The sequence below is a fragment of the Chlorocebus sabaeus genome, chromosome 5 (genome assembly GCF_047675955.1).
Source record: "Chlorocebus sabaeus isolate Y175 chromosome 5, mChlSab1.0.hap1, whole genome shotgun sequence".
Lineage (NCBI taxonomy): Eukaryota > Metazoa > Chordata > Mammalia > Primates > Cercopithecidae > Chlorocebus > Chlorocebus sabaeus.
The window spans coordinates 70,048,826-70,065,111 of record NC_132908.1 but is presented as its reverse complement, the minus strand read 5'-3'; the positions used below and the strand labels follow the sequence as shown (position 1 = coordinate 70,065,111).

Below are 16,286 nucleotides of genomic sequence, written 5' to 3'. Positions count from 1 at the left end.
CCCTCTGTCCACCACAGGCAATCACCAAGCTGTCAAGCTTACAAAATGCTCAAGCTATGCCTTAAGGCACCTCCTTTTCTCTCTCTTTCCTGCTCTTAATATCCATCCTGATAAGTGAGAACAGCAGCTTTCCCCAATCCTCCACTCACTGCTCCCATCAGAGCTGTGTTCACATTTCTCCTGAACTTTGCAGCTGAATTTTATCTCCTCCCAGGACATATGACCACATTCCCATCAATGTACTGGTATTACCGGGGTTGAGAGACCAATTATTTTGCAACGTAAGTGCTGAGTGGGAGCCCAGGATCACTGAATTCCTGTCCCAGTTCCAACTCTTGTCAATATTGTCAAATAACTCTTTTTAAATAACGTGTGTGTTCAGGGTGCTTTGGTCACACTGCAAAAAGAAGTCAAAGAAATGGGCTCAGTGTGTTCTGGTTCCAAGGAAGAAAGCATCTTGTGCTTGATTTTTATTGCCAGGTAGGAGGCAGTGTCCAAGGTGACTGGCAGCATTCCTTCCACACTGCTGGGCACAGTAGTGCAAATTAAAGACAGCTCAGTTTGCAGAAAGAAAGGAGTCCATTTCTTTTTCATTTGATATTTTGTTATCTGATACTGATCTGGAAAACTTATAGATTATATTAGAAACCAAAAAATTCCACTTGCAGGAACAGATCCTTAAAAGCAATCATGGATATAAACAAAGACACATCTACAAAGATGTCCATTAAAGTGCTGGAATGCTACCAGATCAAGTGGGTAAATTTGATGTAAGATAATGAAGCACTGGTTGAACAAAAATGGGAATCATAAACATTACATTTGTTGGGCACTTATCAAACTTTTCACATGCATCAAATAATTTAATACTCATAACTACCAGAGGGGCCATTAGCATTATGATCATCATTCCCACTATATAGATGATGAAACTGAGGCTTAGAAAGGTTATGTAACTCGTCCCAGATCATGTAGCTGAAAGACAGCCTGAACTTCAGGTCTTTGGAGGCTTGAATCCCCTGGTGCTAACCAATATGCACACTGCCTCCCGGGAATCCAGGGAATATCAGGGAACAATAAGCAGCTAGTAAAGTGGTATTAAATAGAATATTTAACGCCATTTTCAAATGTCTGAAATATTTTAAGGTGAAAAACAAAGTAGCAAAATGTAACATATACAATAATCCCACTTTTGTAATAAAAAAGCAAAAGAAACATACCTATTAGGGGAAAAAAAAAATTTAGACATACCAAAATATTGACTGTGGTTTCCCTAGTTGGAAGGATTAGAATGGATTTTTGCCCTCATCTTTGTGCTTGTCTTAATATTTTCTAAATTGTATTAGTGCACAATGTATTTCTTTTTAAGCCAGAAAACAAGTCATTTAAGAAATTAAATGTTAATTAATTCTCAGGCTGAGGCACTAAGATTTTGACCTGTTTGCCTAACATGCCTGCATTGGCATGAGCCTATGGATGCCACCTCTGGAAGAATGCACAGGTGAAATGTGGGGGTGGCACAATGTGGTCTGGTCTGCAGAAGGTGGAGGCAATGGATTAGATGTACACATAGCAACATGAATGGATCTTAAGCACACAGCCTCGTGAGAAAAAGGAGAAAATGGAATACAAAATATGACTTCTCTCTGTCTCTCCCCCAAGACAATATACATTTTGAAAGAACAGATACACATAAAAAGATAGATACATTAACATATTAGAATGGTATATTTGGGGGAATTAACAGGAGTGGGGTGTGGGGATGTAAGAGAATAAATAAAATTCTTTGTGTGGACCAAGGATGAGGATGATAATGCTCCATGAACTGAGGAGTATGAGAAATGCAATCCCTGCACGGGAAAGCAAAGAGAACAAAACAAATTCCAAAATGCTGCTCTTCTCCCATGCTGTTGAAACTCCAAATTGGTAAGAGCCAGTAGAAGCCAAAGGGAGGAAAGCGGGTACTGGGTTCTTCCTCTTTGCCCTCTGATGGAGAATTGGAGACAGGACTGAGAGTCGAGGAGGAGGTGTATAGCCACACCTTCAGGCAGCCTGGCTCCAACAAGGGCTTCCATAGATCTCAGTCCTAGTGTTCTGCCATCTTGTCCCGCTGATCGTCATGGTTTCTTGCACTCAGAGCTTGTTCTCTTTTATAGATGAGGAGACCTTTCATCAGACAGCATAACAGCAGGCCAGCCCTCTCTTCAATAAAACCATGGACTTAACCCATTTTACAAATGGTCTAGTAGCTACCAGCACCTTTAATACTCAATGGGGAGTCTTCGGTGAAGCAGGGTTGAATGAATAATAGTCCCTCATCTTCAGGTACTCAAGGCCTGTAACCTGCTCCCTTCACCACCCACAAGAGATGCCAACTGAAGGCTAAGGGGATGAAAAACCAAGAGCCATGGTCTTGAGAGCTGGAAGAAATACTCCCATGTCCACACTTGGCCTGGAACAAATGGAGCCATCCACCTTCAAACGGAAAACGAACCATGTGACTCTGAACAGTTAGCAACTCTGGATGGATGTTACAAATGAAGAACTAGAGATCCTTCCCCTGTTTGGCAGTACCATGTAAATCTTCAGATTTTTGTATAAACCATAGGGAAAGAAAGGGGCCTCTAACCATAACTGAGATTCAGTTTATTATGATTCAGATGGTAGGCTCAAAGCCCAGTTAAAACTGATTTATCTAAGGAAACATGTCATTTCCTACATCTGCATATTATAGAATAAACCCATGCTGACCACCCTGGGGGGCTGTATTCAGAATTGTAGGAGCTCTTGTACAGAGCAAATCTAGAATTAGAGCCAGCTGCTATTGAGAAAATGGCTGTGACCTTGCTGGGGAAATGGGGAGCAAAAATCCTTAAAGCCCATGCCAGGTCTCCGAATACAGCGAACGTGATAAGAATGAGTATGAAAGAATCTTGCAGAATGTTTTAAAATCCCTCAGGAGAAGGTTGAGGAAGCAAGGAGGGATGAATGCAGCCTCCATTTCTGAAAAGATTAATTTCTCTGCAAGTCTCAGGAAAACATCAAGAGAAAGAACAAAAAGGTGATCTTTTAGAGGTCCCTATACATCTGATTCTCCAGTTGAAAAAAAAAAAAAGAAAAGAAAACATTTTTAAAGCACAGAACTTCTTCCTAGGGGGAGGAACATCATTGCCCAAAAGTGTAGCATGGAAACAACCTTCTATCCCCAAACCTGGACACGTGTCCTAAAGTTTTTAGCGATACTTTGAGGTGGGTGTGGAGGAAGGCCAAACAGTCAACTGCTGGAAACATAGGGATTCCTGGGGCTGAAATTCCCCCACTGGAAGAAGAGATATCCAAGTGTTTGCCACAAGAGGGCAAGAAACCTTGATGGCTAGAATGGGACTTGAGTGTATCTGTTAGAGCTATCAGCATTGTTGAAGCCACCTTTGAGCAACATTCAGCCCCTGGAGATGAATGCCACGGGACACGCTTTAAGCCATGTTAAAATGCCAGGAAAACAGTGGGCAGGCTCTTGAATCTGACCTGAAAGTTTACACAGAAGTTAAACCTTTTAACCATAGAGGTTGCTGAAGGAGGGGGAACAAAGGAAGAAGGTGCACCCCATCATGAGCAAGAGAGTCAGACATCAAGAGGATAACGTCTGATTCACCTCTGTAGGCCTTGCTGGGGTGCTCAAGAGAGGATTCACCCCATTCGCTAAAGATCTCGCTGCTGCTTTTCAGGGATGGGCGGACCTCTGCCCATAAGCAAGTTACCAAAGAACACTCTGCTTTATTGACCCCGATGTGTGGCCTGGGACACAATCTGAGAATTTGTGACATGGAGGAGGAGGGGCCTACCCTCACAGCAAGAGCACCACTGCCCTGTCCAGAAGGCAAGAGTTAAATGTTTAATAAAGGGCAAACTTGTCTGTACTTGCCTTCCTTTCCAAGAGGTTGGGCATTTTATGACAGTTACCTCAAGGATAAGAATTCATGGCTTATAATAGGAAAGTTGTTTGCTTTCTTATTATTATGCTTGGGGCTGTATCGAGGAACAATAGAGAGAAGAACAAGAAGTGCCACCCTGGTGCGACAAGAGATCAGCATGACTGGTATCCTTTTTCCCCCTTGGCCGAGCTCCTGGCACTCAGGAGAGAGGTGGGAGGAAGAGAAGGGGCAGCACGTCGTAGACTCTTTACAGAGATAAAGCAATACAGTTTGGAGAAACAGGAGTTCTGGGCCTGTATGTCACCCAGAGTGAAAGTGGTGATATTCTTATTTATGTGAAGCTGCTTTTCAAGTCTATTGGTTAAAAGAGGGTCATGATTCTAGATGATAAAGGCTTCCAATCATAGATATAAAAATGCTATCCTACATTTTTCCCCTTGTTACAAAGAAGTTGCCAGGAGAAATAATAGAAAGAGCAAGGGAGATAGCAAAAGAAAATGATGCAAGAGAAAGGGAAGAATAAAAGACAATATTAAAGAGAGAGGGATGTGTCAGGTGAAGTGGGAAAAAAACAAAAATCAATGTCCATCCACTGGGGCTGAATTATATTCCCTATAGTTAAGCATCTCTGATAACCACTGGTTTTAATTTTTCTAGAGTTTAAGTGCTGAAATCAACCTTACATACTTTTTGGTATTGGCATGGCATCAGTCACATACTATCCATATAGCCAAACACACAGACATGGCTGAAATTAAAGCTGGCTTTCCTTCTTACAGTGTGTACTCACTCTCCACAAAGGGTTATGCCCATAGGACAAGAATGATACTGAAACACTACTTTGCTGTTTGACTTTCTTTACTTGGATCTCCTTTCCCACTTTCCCTTCAAGCATGTTGGGCCATTTTGATCGCTGGTGAGCACATGTGAGCCAGGGAACCAGGCAGGGCAAAGGAAGCAGTAGCAGATCCTTTTCCTTGTGCCTTTTAAAACCACAGATATTTCTATGCCATAAGGCCAGAGGAAGATTTTAGGCATAAGTGGTTTTTCTTTCCTCATTTTTTAAAAAATGGCACAGTAGTGATTCAGTGATTAAAGCTCATTGTCTGAATGACAAAGCTTCTGGTCCACTGTGTCCTGTCATTGTCGCGGCTTCTGATTCAATTAGGGACTGCACACTGGGGGGGGGGGGGGGGGGGGGCGGTTCTTCCTGGTTTCCACGGACCTAAGACTTTTATTTTTATCACATATGAACTTGGTTTTAAATAAAGCTTTGAAGCTTCCCAGGGCTAATCTTTAATGAAAACGGAAAGGCAAATAAAAAAGGCTGAAATATATTCCAATGAAAGCAGCAAAAGTGTTAATTCAGGGAGGCTGGAAGGAGATAAAAATGAAAATGGAGCTTAAAAGAGGCAAGCATGGATTCAGTAAAAAGAAATCTTCAAAATTTAACAGTGATGAGATTAGCTACAACAGTTTGGTTTTACATTTTATTAATTTTCTCCACTGCCTGAAGTGCCATTTTAAAAAGCATAATAATATTAAAGATACCAATAAGAAATCATTATTAAATTATATAGTTTGCAGGGACTGAGCAATGCTACTAAAACCAAGAATATAAAAGCCATTATATCTAAGCCCTTCTTTTTCCTCAATCTTCATATTTTCTAGAAGTATCTTTTCACTGAAAAAAATTCTGCACTGATGCCAATCCAAAATAGATTATTTTTAGGAACTCTTTATGAAAGCTGATCAACCTGGCCAGGCGCGGTGGCTCATGCTTGTAATCCCAACACTTTGGGAGGCCAAGGCAGGCGATCATGAGGTCAAGGACCTTGAGACCAGCCTTGCCAACATATTGAAACCCCGTGTCCCTACTAAAAATACAAAAAATTAGCCGGGCGTGGTGGTGGGAGCCTGTAATCCTAGCTACTCAGGAGGCTAAGGCAGGAGAATTGCTTGAACCTAGGAGGCGGAGGTTGTAGTGGGCTGAGATCACACTACTGCACACCAGCCTGGGCGACAGTGCGAGACTCCGTCTCAAAAAAAAAAAAAGAAAAAGAAAAAGCTTATCAACCTGGTTAGGGTTATGAAAAGTATTTAATAGAGACAGGGAGACTTGTTTTGAAAGAATAGTGAAGAATGATAGGTTTGGTCTTCAAAATCTAGGCATTCCATTACTTCTAAACTATAACCAGGTTACATTAACTCAGGATGGACATTCTGTTCCACATAGCTCAGCTCAGGTTGTTCAGATGAGCAGCTTCAAAAAAGGATCTTACACCAGAACCAAGTTAGAAAAATGTGACATTGGTTGAGTTGGCTAAAAATTAGCACAAAATTCACTGATTTTTCATAATAACTTAGTTTTACATTCACCCCCCCCCCTTCAAATTACTGCATATAGGTGATTTTTGTTACAGACCTATACTGTTCTCTGTCCTCTTCTTGCTGGGTAGCAAATACCTTCCACAGGAAATGGGCAATGATATTACTGCGGTTGTGAATGGTTACAGTTCGCTGATTGGCCAGAGATATGTAGGTTTTCTCGATGGTCAAGGAATTCTTATCCAGCCTTATATTCATGTCTATGGCAGCTCCATAGAGAGATACAAACACTTTTTCACCTAGGAATTAACAAAGTACAAACACACTTCAAGATTTATTCTAAAATGACACGCCTAGGCTATCTTTTTTTCAAGATGAAGTTAGGCAAAATAGTATAAGCATCAAGATTTCATTCTTTCCACTGTACCCCCATCAGTCCAGAGATGAGATACGATCAGAAAACAAATACTATGCTTGGGGCAGTTAGAGAAAAATCAAGCTATCTTGCCTGGTCATTGCAATAAATATATAAAATATGCATTGTTGTTGTGGGCACTCCAAAACTTTTTCTTCTTTGTAAATAGCTTTCAATCCTACAGCCTGACCGGGAGGACAATCGAGTTACAGAATTTTACTCTATGCCTCATCTTTAGCTCATGCATGAGCTTGATTTGTTATCCTTAAAATGCTTGTACCAAGTATACTTAAGAAGAGCTGATCAGCATGAGAGAATTTAAGTCCATTTGAGAACACAGATCAGAAGGGAAAATTCAGTAACTTCAAAAATAGAAAACTGACTATTTAAAAGAAACCACATCCCTAAACAGCAATTAAAACAAAACAAAAGACACACACACACACACACACACACACACACACACACACCCCTAACATGTCTGGATAGTGGCTACATAAAAAGAAAACAAAAATAGACAAAAATTGTATTTAAAATTAAATATTTTTAAATATTAGGAATATCTTTATTCAGTATAGCAATTTAAGCCCCTGACTTTATTCAGGATGCACCAATTACCTTGATTCTAAGTACATAAGTGAGCTTTCGAGAAGACGCAAACCTACAAACTATATTTGATTTGATCTCTGCAATGTCACAGCAGGTACATTACTCTGACATCATATAGAAAAAATAAATATTGTAATACCATGAATGTTTTGTTGACTTATGTTGCTGAAGTTTTAAAGCATCATTATTTGCATCTTATTTTTTATTTTTATTTTTATTTTTATTTTTTATTTTTTTTTGAGACGGAGTCTCGCTCTGTCGCCCAGGCTGGAGTGCAGTGGCCGGATCTCAGCTCACTGCAAGCTCCGCCTCCCGGGTTCTCGCCATTCTCCTGCCTCAGCCTCCCGAGTAGCTGGGACTACAGGCGCCCGCCACCTCGCCCGGCCAGTTTTTTGTATTTTTTAGTAGAGACGGGGTTTCACCGAGTTAGCCAGGATGGTTTCGATCTCCTGACCTCGTGATCCGCCCGTCTCGGCCTCCCAAAGTGCTGGGATTACAGGCTTGAGCCACCGCGCCCGGCCTGCATCTTATTTTTTAGCAAACATTTCTGCTGCATTCACTATTGTATGAACCAGTCATTCAGGAAATCAACAACTCTTTATACATTTTAAATGTTCCTTAGGCTCAATAAATTTGGATGCAGAAAAAACTTTCCCCAAAGAAAGAAGTAGTAAGTATCTAGGCATTTGACTTTAAAATTTTTATTTAAAAAACATAAAGAGAGTTGAAATTTCAAGTACTATAAAAGCAAATACAACAAAACTAAAAAATATATTTCTCGCCTTCACCTAACTCCAGGTCTGATTTTTAGAGGTAAGAACTGTCAATATTTTTGTGTACATCCTTTCCAAAAAAAGGTATGCACTCTTGTCAACTTTTAAACTTTCTTTGAGTGAAATGTAACAATCTGACAAGTGAAAACTCATTGTTACTTTAATTGGAATATTCTTAATTATGGATGGTGGTGAACACCCTTTCATAAATTAATTGGCTTAAACCAAAGGGAAAACCCTTCCTCCAAATAAGCCAATACTCAAAGAACTATGCCTTCTGCTGGTTGTGGTGGCTCACACATGTAATCTCAGCACTTTGGAAGGCCAAGGCAGGCAGATCACCTGAGGTCGGGAGTTCAAGACCAGACTGATCCACATGGAGAAACCCCATCTCTACTAAAAAATACAAAATTAGCTTGGCATGGTGGCGCATGCCTGTAGTCCCAGCTACTCAGGAGGCTGAGGCAGGAGAATCACTTGAACCCGGGAGGCAGAGGTTGTCGTGAGCCAAGATCGTGCCATTGCGCTCCAGCCTGGGCAACAAGAGCAAAACTCTGTCTCAAAAAAAAAGAAAAAAAAAAAAGAACTATGCCTTCAAGATGAGGATGAACTGGAAGTAGATTAGCCTTAGTTCAGAGTTGAATATCATGCTGGAATTGCCTATGTCTTGCAAATAACTTCAAACCTTGAATTTCACAATTATTGACTGGTTATGCCCTGAGACACTTGGTGAAAGAAACTCATTTTTTTGGGGTGGGGAAAGGTACTTGCATCCAAAGTTTCAAAATTTTCAACATTGTTTAAAAAGCACATAACCAAAACATAATGATGCAATGCAAGGAAATAAAACTCCATGTGTTGGAACCAGCAGATAAAAGAAAAATGGAAATAGGCCCCCAAAAATATCAGATAGTAGGAATCATCAGGTAGAAACTATGAACCAATTACACATAGTATGTTTAAAGAAACAAATGGATTAGTTTGAAGCCATATGTAGAAAACAGAAAATCAATAAGACCCTTTAAAATTTTGAAAAAAGTCACACTCTAGAGGACTTATAGAAATAAAATAGTCTAAATTACAAAAAACTCAAAATATGTATTTAATAAAATAATTTTATTATCTATATGACAAATTAATGAAATGGGAGGTAGTTCAGAAAATACAAAAGGCAATATAAAGAAATAAAAATAGATGAATAAATACAGTAGATAAGATACAAGGAAGATAAAGTGAGAAGGTCTAAAAGTATTGAATTGGAAACACTCAGAAGGAGAGAAAAGAGATAATGAAGCAAAGACCGTATTTCAAAAGATGATGGCTAAGAATTTTGTTTGGAATTAAAGACATCAGTTCACAGTTCAAAAGGCCAGTGAAAGTCAAATGGGATAATTTTTTTAAAAATCAGACCTAAATATATTGCACTGAAACTGAAGAAAACCAAAGACAAAGAAAAAATCCTGAAAGCAGCCAGAGGAAAAAAACACATTATTTTTAAAGGATCCACACTTGGAATTACACCTAACTTTTGAACTGAAACAATGGAAACCAAAAAATAATGGAATGATACAAAGGTGAAAACAATGCCATTTAAGAGTTCTACACAAATTTTCCAGCTTTTTTTTTTTTTTGTCTGCAAATATCTTTCTTTTGTCTTCACTTTTTAAGGATACTTTCAGTAGTATAAATTAGCATTGTTTTCGTTCAGCACTTCAACAATGCCATCTGACTGTCTTCTAGCTTCCATAATTTCAGCAGAAAATTCTGCCATCAGTATTCTTAGTGTTCCTGTTAAGGTAATGTGTCTTTTTTCTCTGGGTACTTTTATAATGTTCTCTTTGCTTTAGATTTCAGCCATTTAACCATAATATGCCTAAGTTTGGTTTTCTTTGTACTTGTACCACCACAGGCTTGCTAAGTGTTTGTAAACCTCTGGATTAATGTCATGCATCACTTCTGGAAAATTCTCAGCCATTACTGCTTAAATTATTTTTTACCCCATTCTTCCTCGTCTACTTTTGAGACTCCAGTTTCATGTATTTTGACCTTTTGACTGTGTCTTACTTGGCTTTTTCTTTCTGTTCTATTTTTTCCCCATTCTTTTCTATTTCTCTCCGTACTTCCTTTTGGGTATTTTCTATTGATCTGTCTTCGGGTTCACTAATCCTATCTTTTGCAGTATCTATTTTGCTGCTAAAGTCATACAATTAGTTCTTAATTTCCAACACTATTTTTCAGTATAACACTGTTATTAAAATCTGATAAAGATATAACAATGATATAGGCCAATCTATAGGCCAATTGCACTTCTGAATAACAATGTAAAATTTCTGAATAAAAATGGCTAATCATAATATGTCAGCACATTAAAGGAATGATACTTCATAACTAAGTGGAATTTATTCCAGAAATACAATAATGTCCCACTACTAGAAATCTGTTTATGTAGCAGTAGATCTAAGGAAAAAAATGGTATGATCTTCACTGATGCTGAAAATGAATTTGACAAAATTCAAAATGCATTTTAAAAACATCTATAAAACAGGGATTGATAGAATTAAAATATAGTAAAGTCTCAGTAATTAAAATATTAATAGCATGGTAGCAGTACATGAAGAGAGAGAGATCAATGGAACAGAATGAAGCCAAAACAGACCCAAATGTACACTGAAATTTAGTATATTATAAAGACAGTATCTCAAATCATTGGTATAAAGACAGACTTCGTAAAAAAAAAAATATATATTGTTAGGACAACTTCATAGCCATATGAAAAAACATACCTCATATCTTATATCAGAATAAATGTCAAGTGAGTCAAATATTTAAATGTTCAATATAAAGCCATATATATAAAATGATATAAATGAGAATTTCTTCATAACTTCAGAGAGGGGAAAGTTTTCTAACTATGACTTAAAATCCAGATCCCTCTAAAAAACTAAGAAATTTGATTACCTAAAAATAAAAAACAAATTCATTCAAAAGAAATAAATACATGATCCATCCAAAAACTTGAATGTAAAAAGGATATAGGACCTCCAAGAAACATGTACAGCTGCAAGATAGCACTAGTAATAAAAGAAATATAAAATAAAATATCATCTCATGACCATCAAATTAACAAAAATCAGTTTTATGATATCCTTTTAGCAATATATTGACAAGAATGTGGAAAAAGAATTTTTGTATACTTCTGATGAAAGTATAAATTGCCACAACAACTTGACAAGCCAGTCTAGTATCCCGTAAAGCTCAGGATAATTTTGCCCTATACCCCAGCAATTGCACTTGTAGGTATTTATCCTAAAGGAAAATCTCACACAGCTGCCCAAGAAGACACTATACAAAGCTGCTCAATGCAGCACTGTTTGTAATAGCAAAGAAGTTACATCTTCAATTTTCACATACTGGAATGTGGCACATTAATTGAAATGAATCAGAGCAATGTATATCTACTTGTTTAAATATTTAAAATAACATTGAAAAAAGCAAGTTGGAGAATTGTATGCACAGTATGATACCATTTATATGAACTTTAAAACTGCTCAAGACAATATTATATATTGTTTATGGATAAGTAAATATGTAGCAATAGCATTAAAATGCACCCAGTAAAGCTCCTCTGAGGAGCAAGATAGGGGAATTAGATCAGAAAAGGGTAACAAAGTGGCTTCAGGTCTGTAATCAGTTTGGTTATCCAAAAATAAATAAATAAATAAATAAAACCTCTAGAAAGAAATGTGTATGGCAAAAGGTTGAGATGTGTTAAATATAACAGTGTTGATTATATTATTCTCTGTGCTTTTGTGGTTATCTGAAATATGTAATTGTTTAAAAAATTAATCAAAGGGAATAAAAGATCCAAGGGCTTATTTCACGCAACCTAGGGGTCAGAGAGACTGATATCATTAATTTGAGCTGCTCACTGCAAAAGTCTTCCTTCCTAGAAATATAGCAAAAGTTATTATTTTTTTCAAGAACCATCTAATATTGATTTTTTTCACCACTATCTTCCAAAACTCATCAGCTCCACAAAGTGAAGGAAGCAATAACTCTTCTCTTATCTCCAAAGCTGTTGAAGTACTTGGTTTTTATAATACTTACTTTTATAGAGACAATCTTAAAAAGGCTCCCCAACCCTTAGCTACTTTGAAGACTGACAGGATGGAAGTGGTGTCATGTCTCCAGGAATGGATGGGGAAGCTGTTCCTCAACATTAGCATTTTTTGTGTCCTTGGAGGACCTGTTCCCGCACTGGTACCTTTTTGGTTTCTGGAGTTGCATGCTGCAGTCATCATAGATGGGTTTAGGAACAATCTTTTATTACATCCCAGTACAGATATATTTGTGGAAGGTCTCATTTATCTCTTGCCAGTTTTGCTACCATCAATCATGTAAAAACAAATATGAACAAAATTAATTTTACAAAAATGAATGTGAAGCTAACTATATACACATATACTTCATACTGTGTATATAGTTATATACACATATACTTCATACTGTGGTTTCAATACTCTCAGACAACCGAGGACACTAAATTAAATATATGAGTGGAACCACAGATTTTCCAGGGAACTAACAAGTTGATGGAAAGTTTTTCATCACTTGGTCACAACAGGGTCAAATTCACTATGGTAGGGCATTGCTGAACCAAACTATTTGGAAGTGCTCTTTGTTCGGGAAACTTAAGCAACACTTATATAACAATAAATGGTATCATACTGTACATACAGTTCTCCAACTTGCTTTTTTCATTCAGTGTTGTTTTAAAGATTTAAACATGTAGATACACATTGCTGATTGTCGGTGGTAATGCCAAAACCGGAATTCTCAATCTGCACAGAAGGCAGTGTGAGATGCAGAAAGTGTACTGGTCTCAGGGGGTCCTGAAGACCTGGGTTCAAATTCCAGCTTTAGTGAGCTGTAAAGTCATTTAACGTCTCTGGGCTTCAGTTTACTTATCACTAAAATGAAGGGAGTTAAAGAAATGTCCCTTTAAATACTAACACCTGGTAATTTGCAAATCTTCACTTGCTATGAACTTATGGAAACCTTATCTCACTTCCCTAAACATTTAAATCCCTGACAATCTGAGTGTCTTAACTTCTGCTACTCCCTATCCTAAGCTATGGAATAAGAAACAAAGAAAACAAGGTCAAGTAATGTTTCCATTGCTTCTAAAGCCATGTTAAAACATTTGCTTCTTTTACATTACCTATGTTTGGCTAGATTTTCTAGTTATAACAGCACACATTTATAATTAACAATAATCCCACCATTGAAACAAAGTTGATGTGGGTAAGTTTGCACAGATATTAATAGATTCAGATAGACATTATTTAGCAGTTTTAACTGCAAAGTAGCAACATCACACTCAATTACTGACTATATTATATTTTGGTATGCCTCTACTGGCTTTTATGAGGAAAAAAAGAAAAATTCTTTATAGTTTTAGAAAGTTTACTAGAGTAAAATATGTAAATTACTATAAAGCTGCCGTGTGAAGCACTAATATTACGACTGTGTGTATATTTAATAATAACACATCATCACACCTTTGGGGAAAAAGGTTACTTGCCAACTTCTGACTCCTAAAGTATCTCCTCTTTAGTAAGAGACATAACACTTTTAAAAATGCTGAATACATGCATCGTCTCTATTTCCTGAGTATGCCAATGGTTAATGTCACTTCTAAGGTGAGAAGAGCAACCTCACCAGGCATTGAAGAAGAAACCCCCTATACTACTATTTCTGGTACTCATTCTAGTAACCAAAGTCTCAATAAAAATGTCTTTTTTCTTTTTCTTTTTTTAAAATTTTGTTCAAATGTCTTTTTTGAAATGCTGTTCTGAATAGCAGTATCTCCTTGAACCCTGTGATTATATTTAGTTTCTCAAGACTAGGTGAAAAGTGCAAAACTTAAACAACCATTTGTTTGTCTCTTCAGAGTCAAATGATACTTCCACTTATTTGTTCGGTTTTGGATTTGGTTTTGGCTTGGTTTTGTTATCAATGTAACCTTGTGTAATTGTATTTTTAATCTCTTCTGGAGGGGTGAGTTTATAAAAGGTATCACCTTGCATCAGTTCTTTCTCAATTCTATAATAAAAAAGATAACTAAATCATTTCTCAGGTAAAATCAGCTGCTTAAACAAACTTGATTTTACTATACACAGGCACACACAGGGAGAAAGAGGAAAAGAGAAAGGAGGGGAGAATTCTGGTTCAGGAAAACATTAATGGGTAAAATATTAGATACTGCTAAAACTTTATACTCAACCTCCTTAATTGCTCGAGCACTGGTTCAAACTCTGGTTGTCAGAAAAAGCAAAGAAATCTCCTAGCTTCATTTAATCAAGAATATATCCAGTGGAGGGCCAGAAATGGAAGGAACAAATGCCACTGTTAGGAACGTGATTGAGTACTTCCTGCTGAGGAGTGTCAATGCTGCTTCTTCTGGAACATTGTTTTAGGAATTACAAGGAAAAGACTCATCAAGAGCCCATGTTAAATTTCCTTCCCCAAATAAATTCATATTTCAAACAGCTGCAGAAAGTTCAATCAGATGCTTATTTGATGAAATGAAAAGCCAATGATCATGGCTGCTTGGAAAAGCTTCATGATTAATTGTGTTTAGGCAGTTATTAGCATTTTTCACTAATGGAAGGTTATGGATTCTGGTCATTAATAACCGGTTCACAATAAAGATTGAAAGCATATTCTTAGCAGCAGTCCATTTCATGTAAGGAAAAATTCTGTAAGACAGTTTACCTCTGCAATCTTCAGAGTATGACTTTATTCATTCACCAAAGGCGACATCAGAACCTGAGGGGGTAGAAACCAACTATTCTATGAATGGTTAATTTTTTTTTTTTTTTTTTTTTTTGAGACGAGTCTAGCTCTGTCGCCAGGCTGGAGTGTAGTGGCACGATCTTGCTACACTGCAACCTCCGACTCCCTGGTTCAAGCTATTCTCCTGCCTCAGCCTCCCAAGTAGCTGGGATTACAGGCACGTGCCATCACACCCAGCTAATTTTCGTATTTTTAGTACAGACTAAAAATATAAGGGTTTCACCGTGTTGGCCAAGATGGTCTTAATCTTCTGACCTTGTGATCCGCCTGCCTCAGCCTCCCGATTACAGGCATGAGCCACCACGCCCAGCTGAATGATTAAATTTTAATACACAAATATTTATTGTAGTTCATCCTATCTTTCCGTTAGCACAGCAGTATATATGTAAGCATAGGCATCATTCCAAATACTTATATAAAAGTAAAATTGAGATCCAGGGAGGCTGGGAAAATGCAGCTGCATTTCAAAGGCAGCAGATCAAGAGAGCAAAAATGCACATATAGTCATATGGAAGAAAGAACACTGCCCAGGAGTTAAGAGCTGAGTCCCGCTTCTAACTGGGCTTCTATTTGGCCTTCTGGTTAGTTCTGTGACCTTGGGTGAGCCACTTAATTTCTTAGGGCTTCAGTTTATCTGTAAAATCTAAGGGTTGGATGAGGTTATCACTGAAGTCGTCACTCAAGTTTTGATTCTATTGATCTATAAGCACTGATTCTATTGATCTATAAGCACTCTAAATCAGCTGAACTCAAAACCCAACCAAATAGCATTTTTTGAAATTACATCCCAACATATGTAGAGTTGTTTATTTATAAATTATACCCATATGCTAGATTGTTCATGTGTCAAATGTATTTAAAATACCACCAAATGTTTGAAAGAATGAGATAAAGATGAAATAAACAATCATTTTAAAGATAATGTATTCACTATGTTTACCAACAATTATTTTAATAAGAGTAAAAGGGTTGACTATGCTTCATTCTTTTCCAAACTCCTGATTTAAAATCTTGTGATACAGTGACCCAAATGTAATTTTAAGGCCACATTTATTCTGATACTTAGTTTCAGCAACTAACATAAGCAAAATCAACAAGGATATAAGATATAAGATGTAAGATGTACACAAAATCAACAAAGACATGGAGATCCAGACAGAAAAAAAAATGTATCACTGACCATATTTATTAGCAGGCATATGTTTCTTCAGTTTCATCCACTATCAGTACCATTAACACAATGGTTTTGGCTGAAATTCAGCTAATAATTTTACCATAATGGGAATAATTACTTAATAGTCAAACAGAAGGTTCAAATATATCTGTAATTGCATTTAACATAAAATGACTAAATAGTGCAATTAAAAGACA

At 37.3% G+C, this 16,286-nt stretch overlaps 1 protein-coding gene across 3 annotated transcripts in view; it reads right to left on the bottom strand.

The window, feature by feature from the left end:
* HYDIN (HYDIN axonemal central pair apparatus protein) overlaps nt 1-16,286 on the bottom strand; it is a 480,054-nt gene that overhangs the window by 321,968 nt on the left and 141,800 nt on the right. For all 3 annotated transcript variants that reach the window (XM_073015549.1, XM_007993708.3, XM_073015550.1), the window contains exon 10: nt 6,358-6,559. In XM_073015549.1, the coding sequence (XP_072871650.1) occupies nt 6,358-6,559 (202 nt within the window). The remainder of the gene's footprint in view (nt 1-6,357; nt 6,560-16,286) is intronic.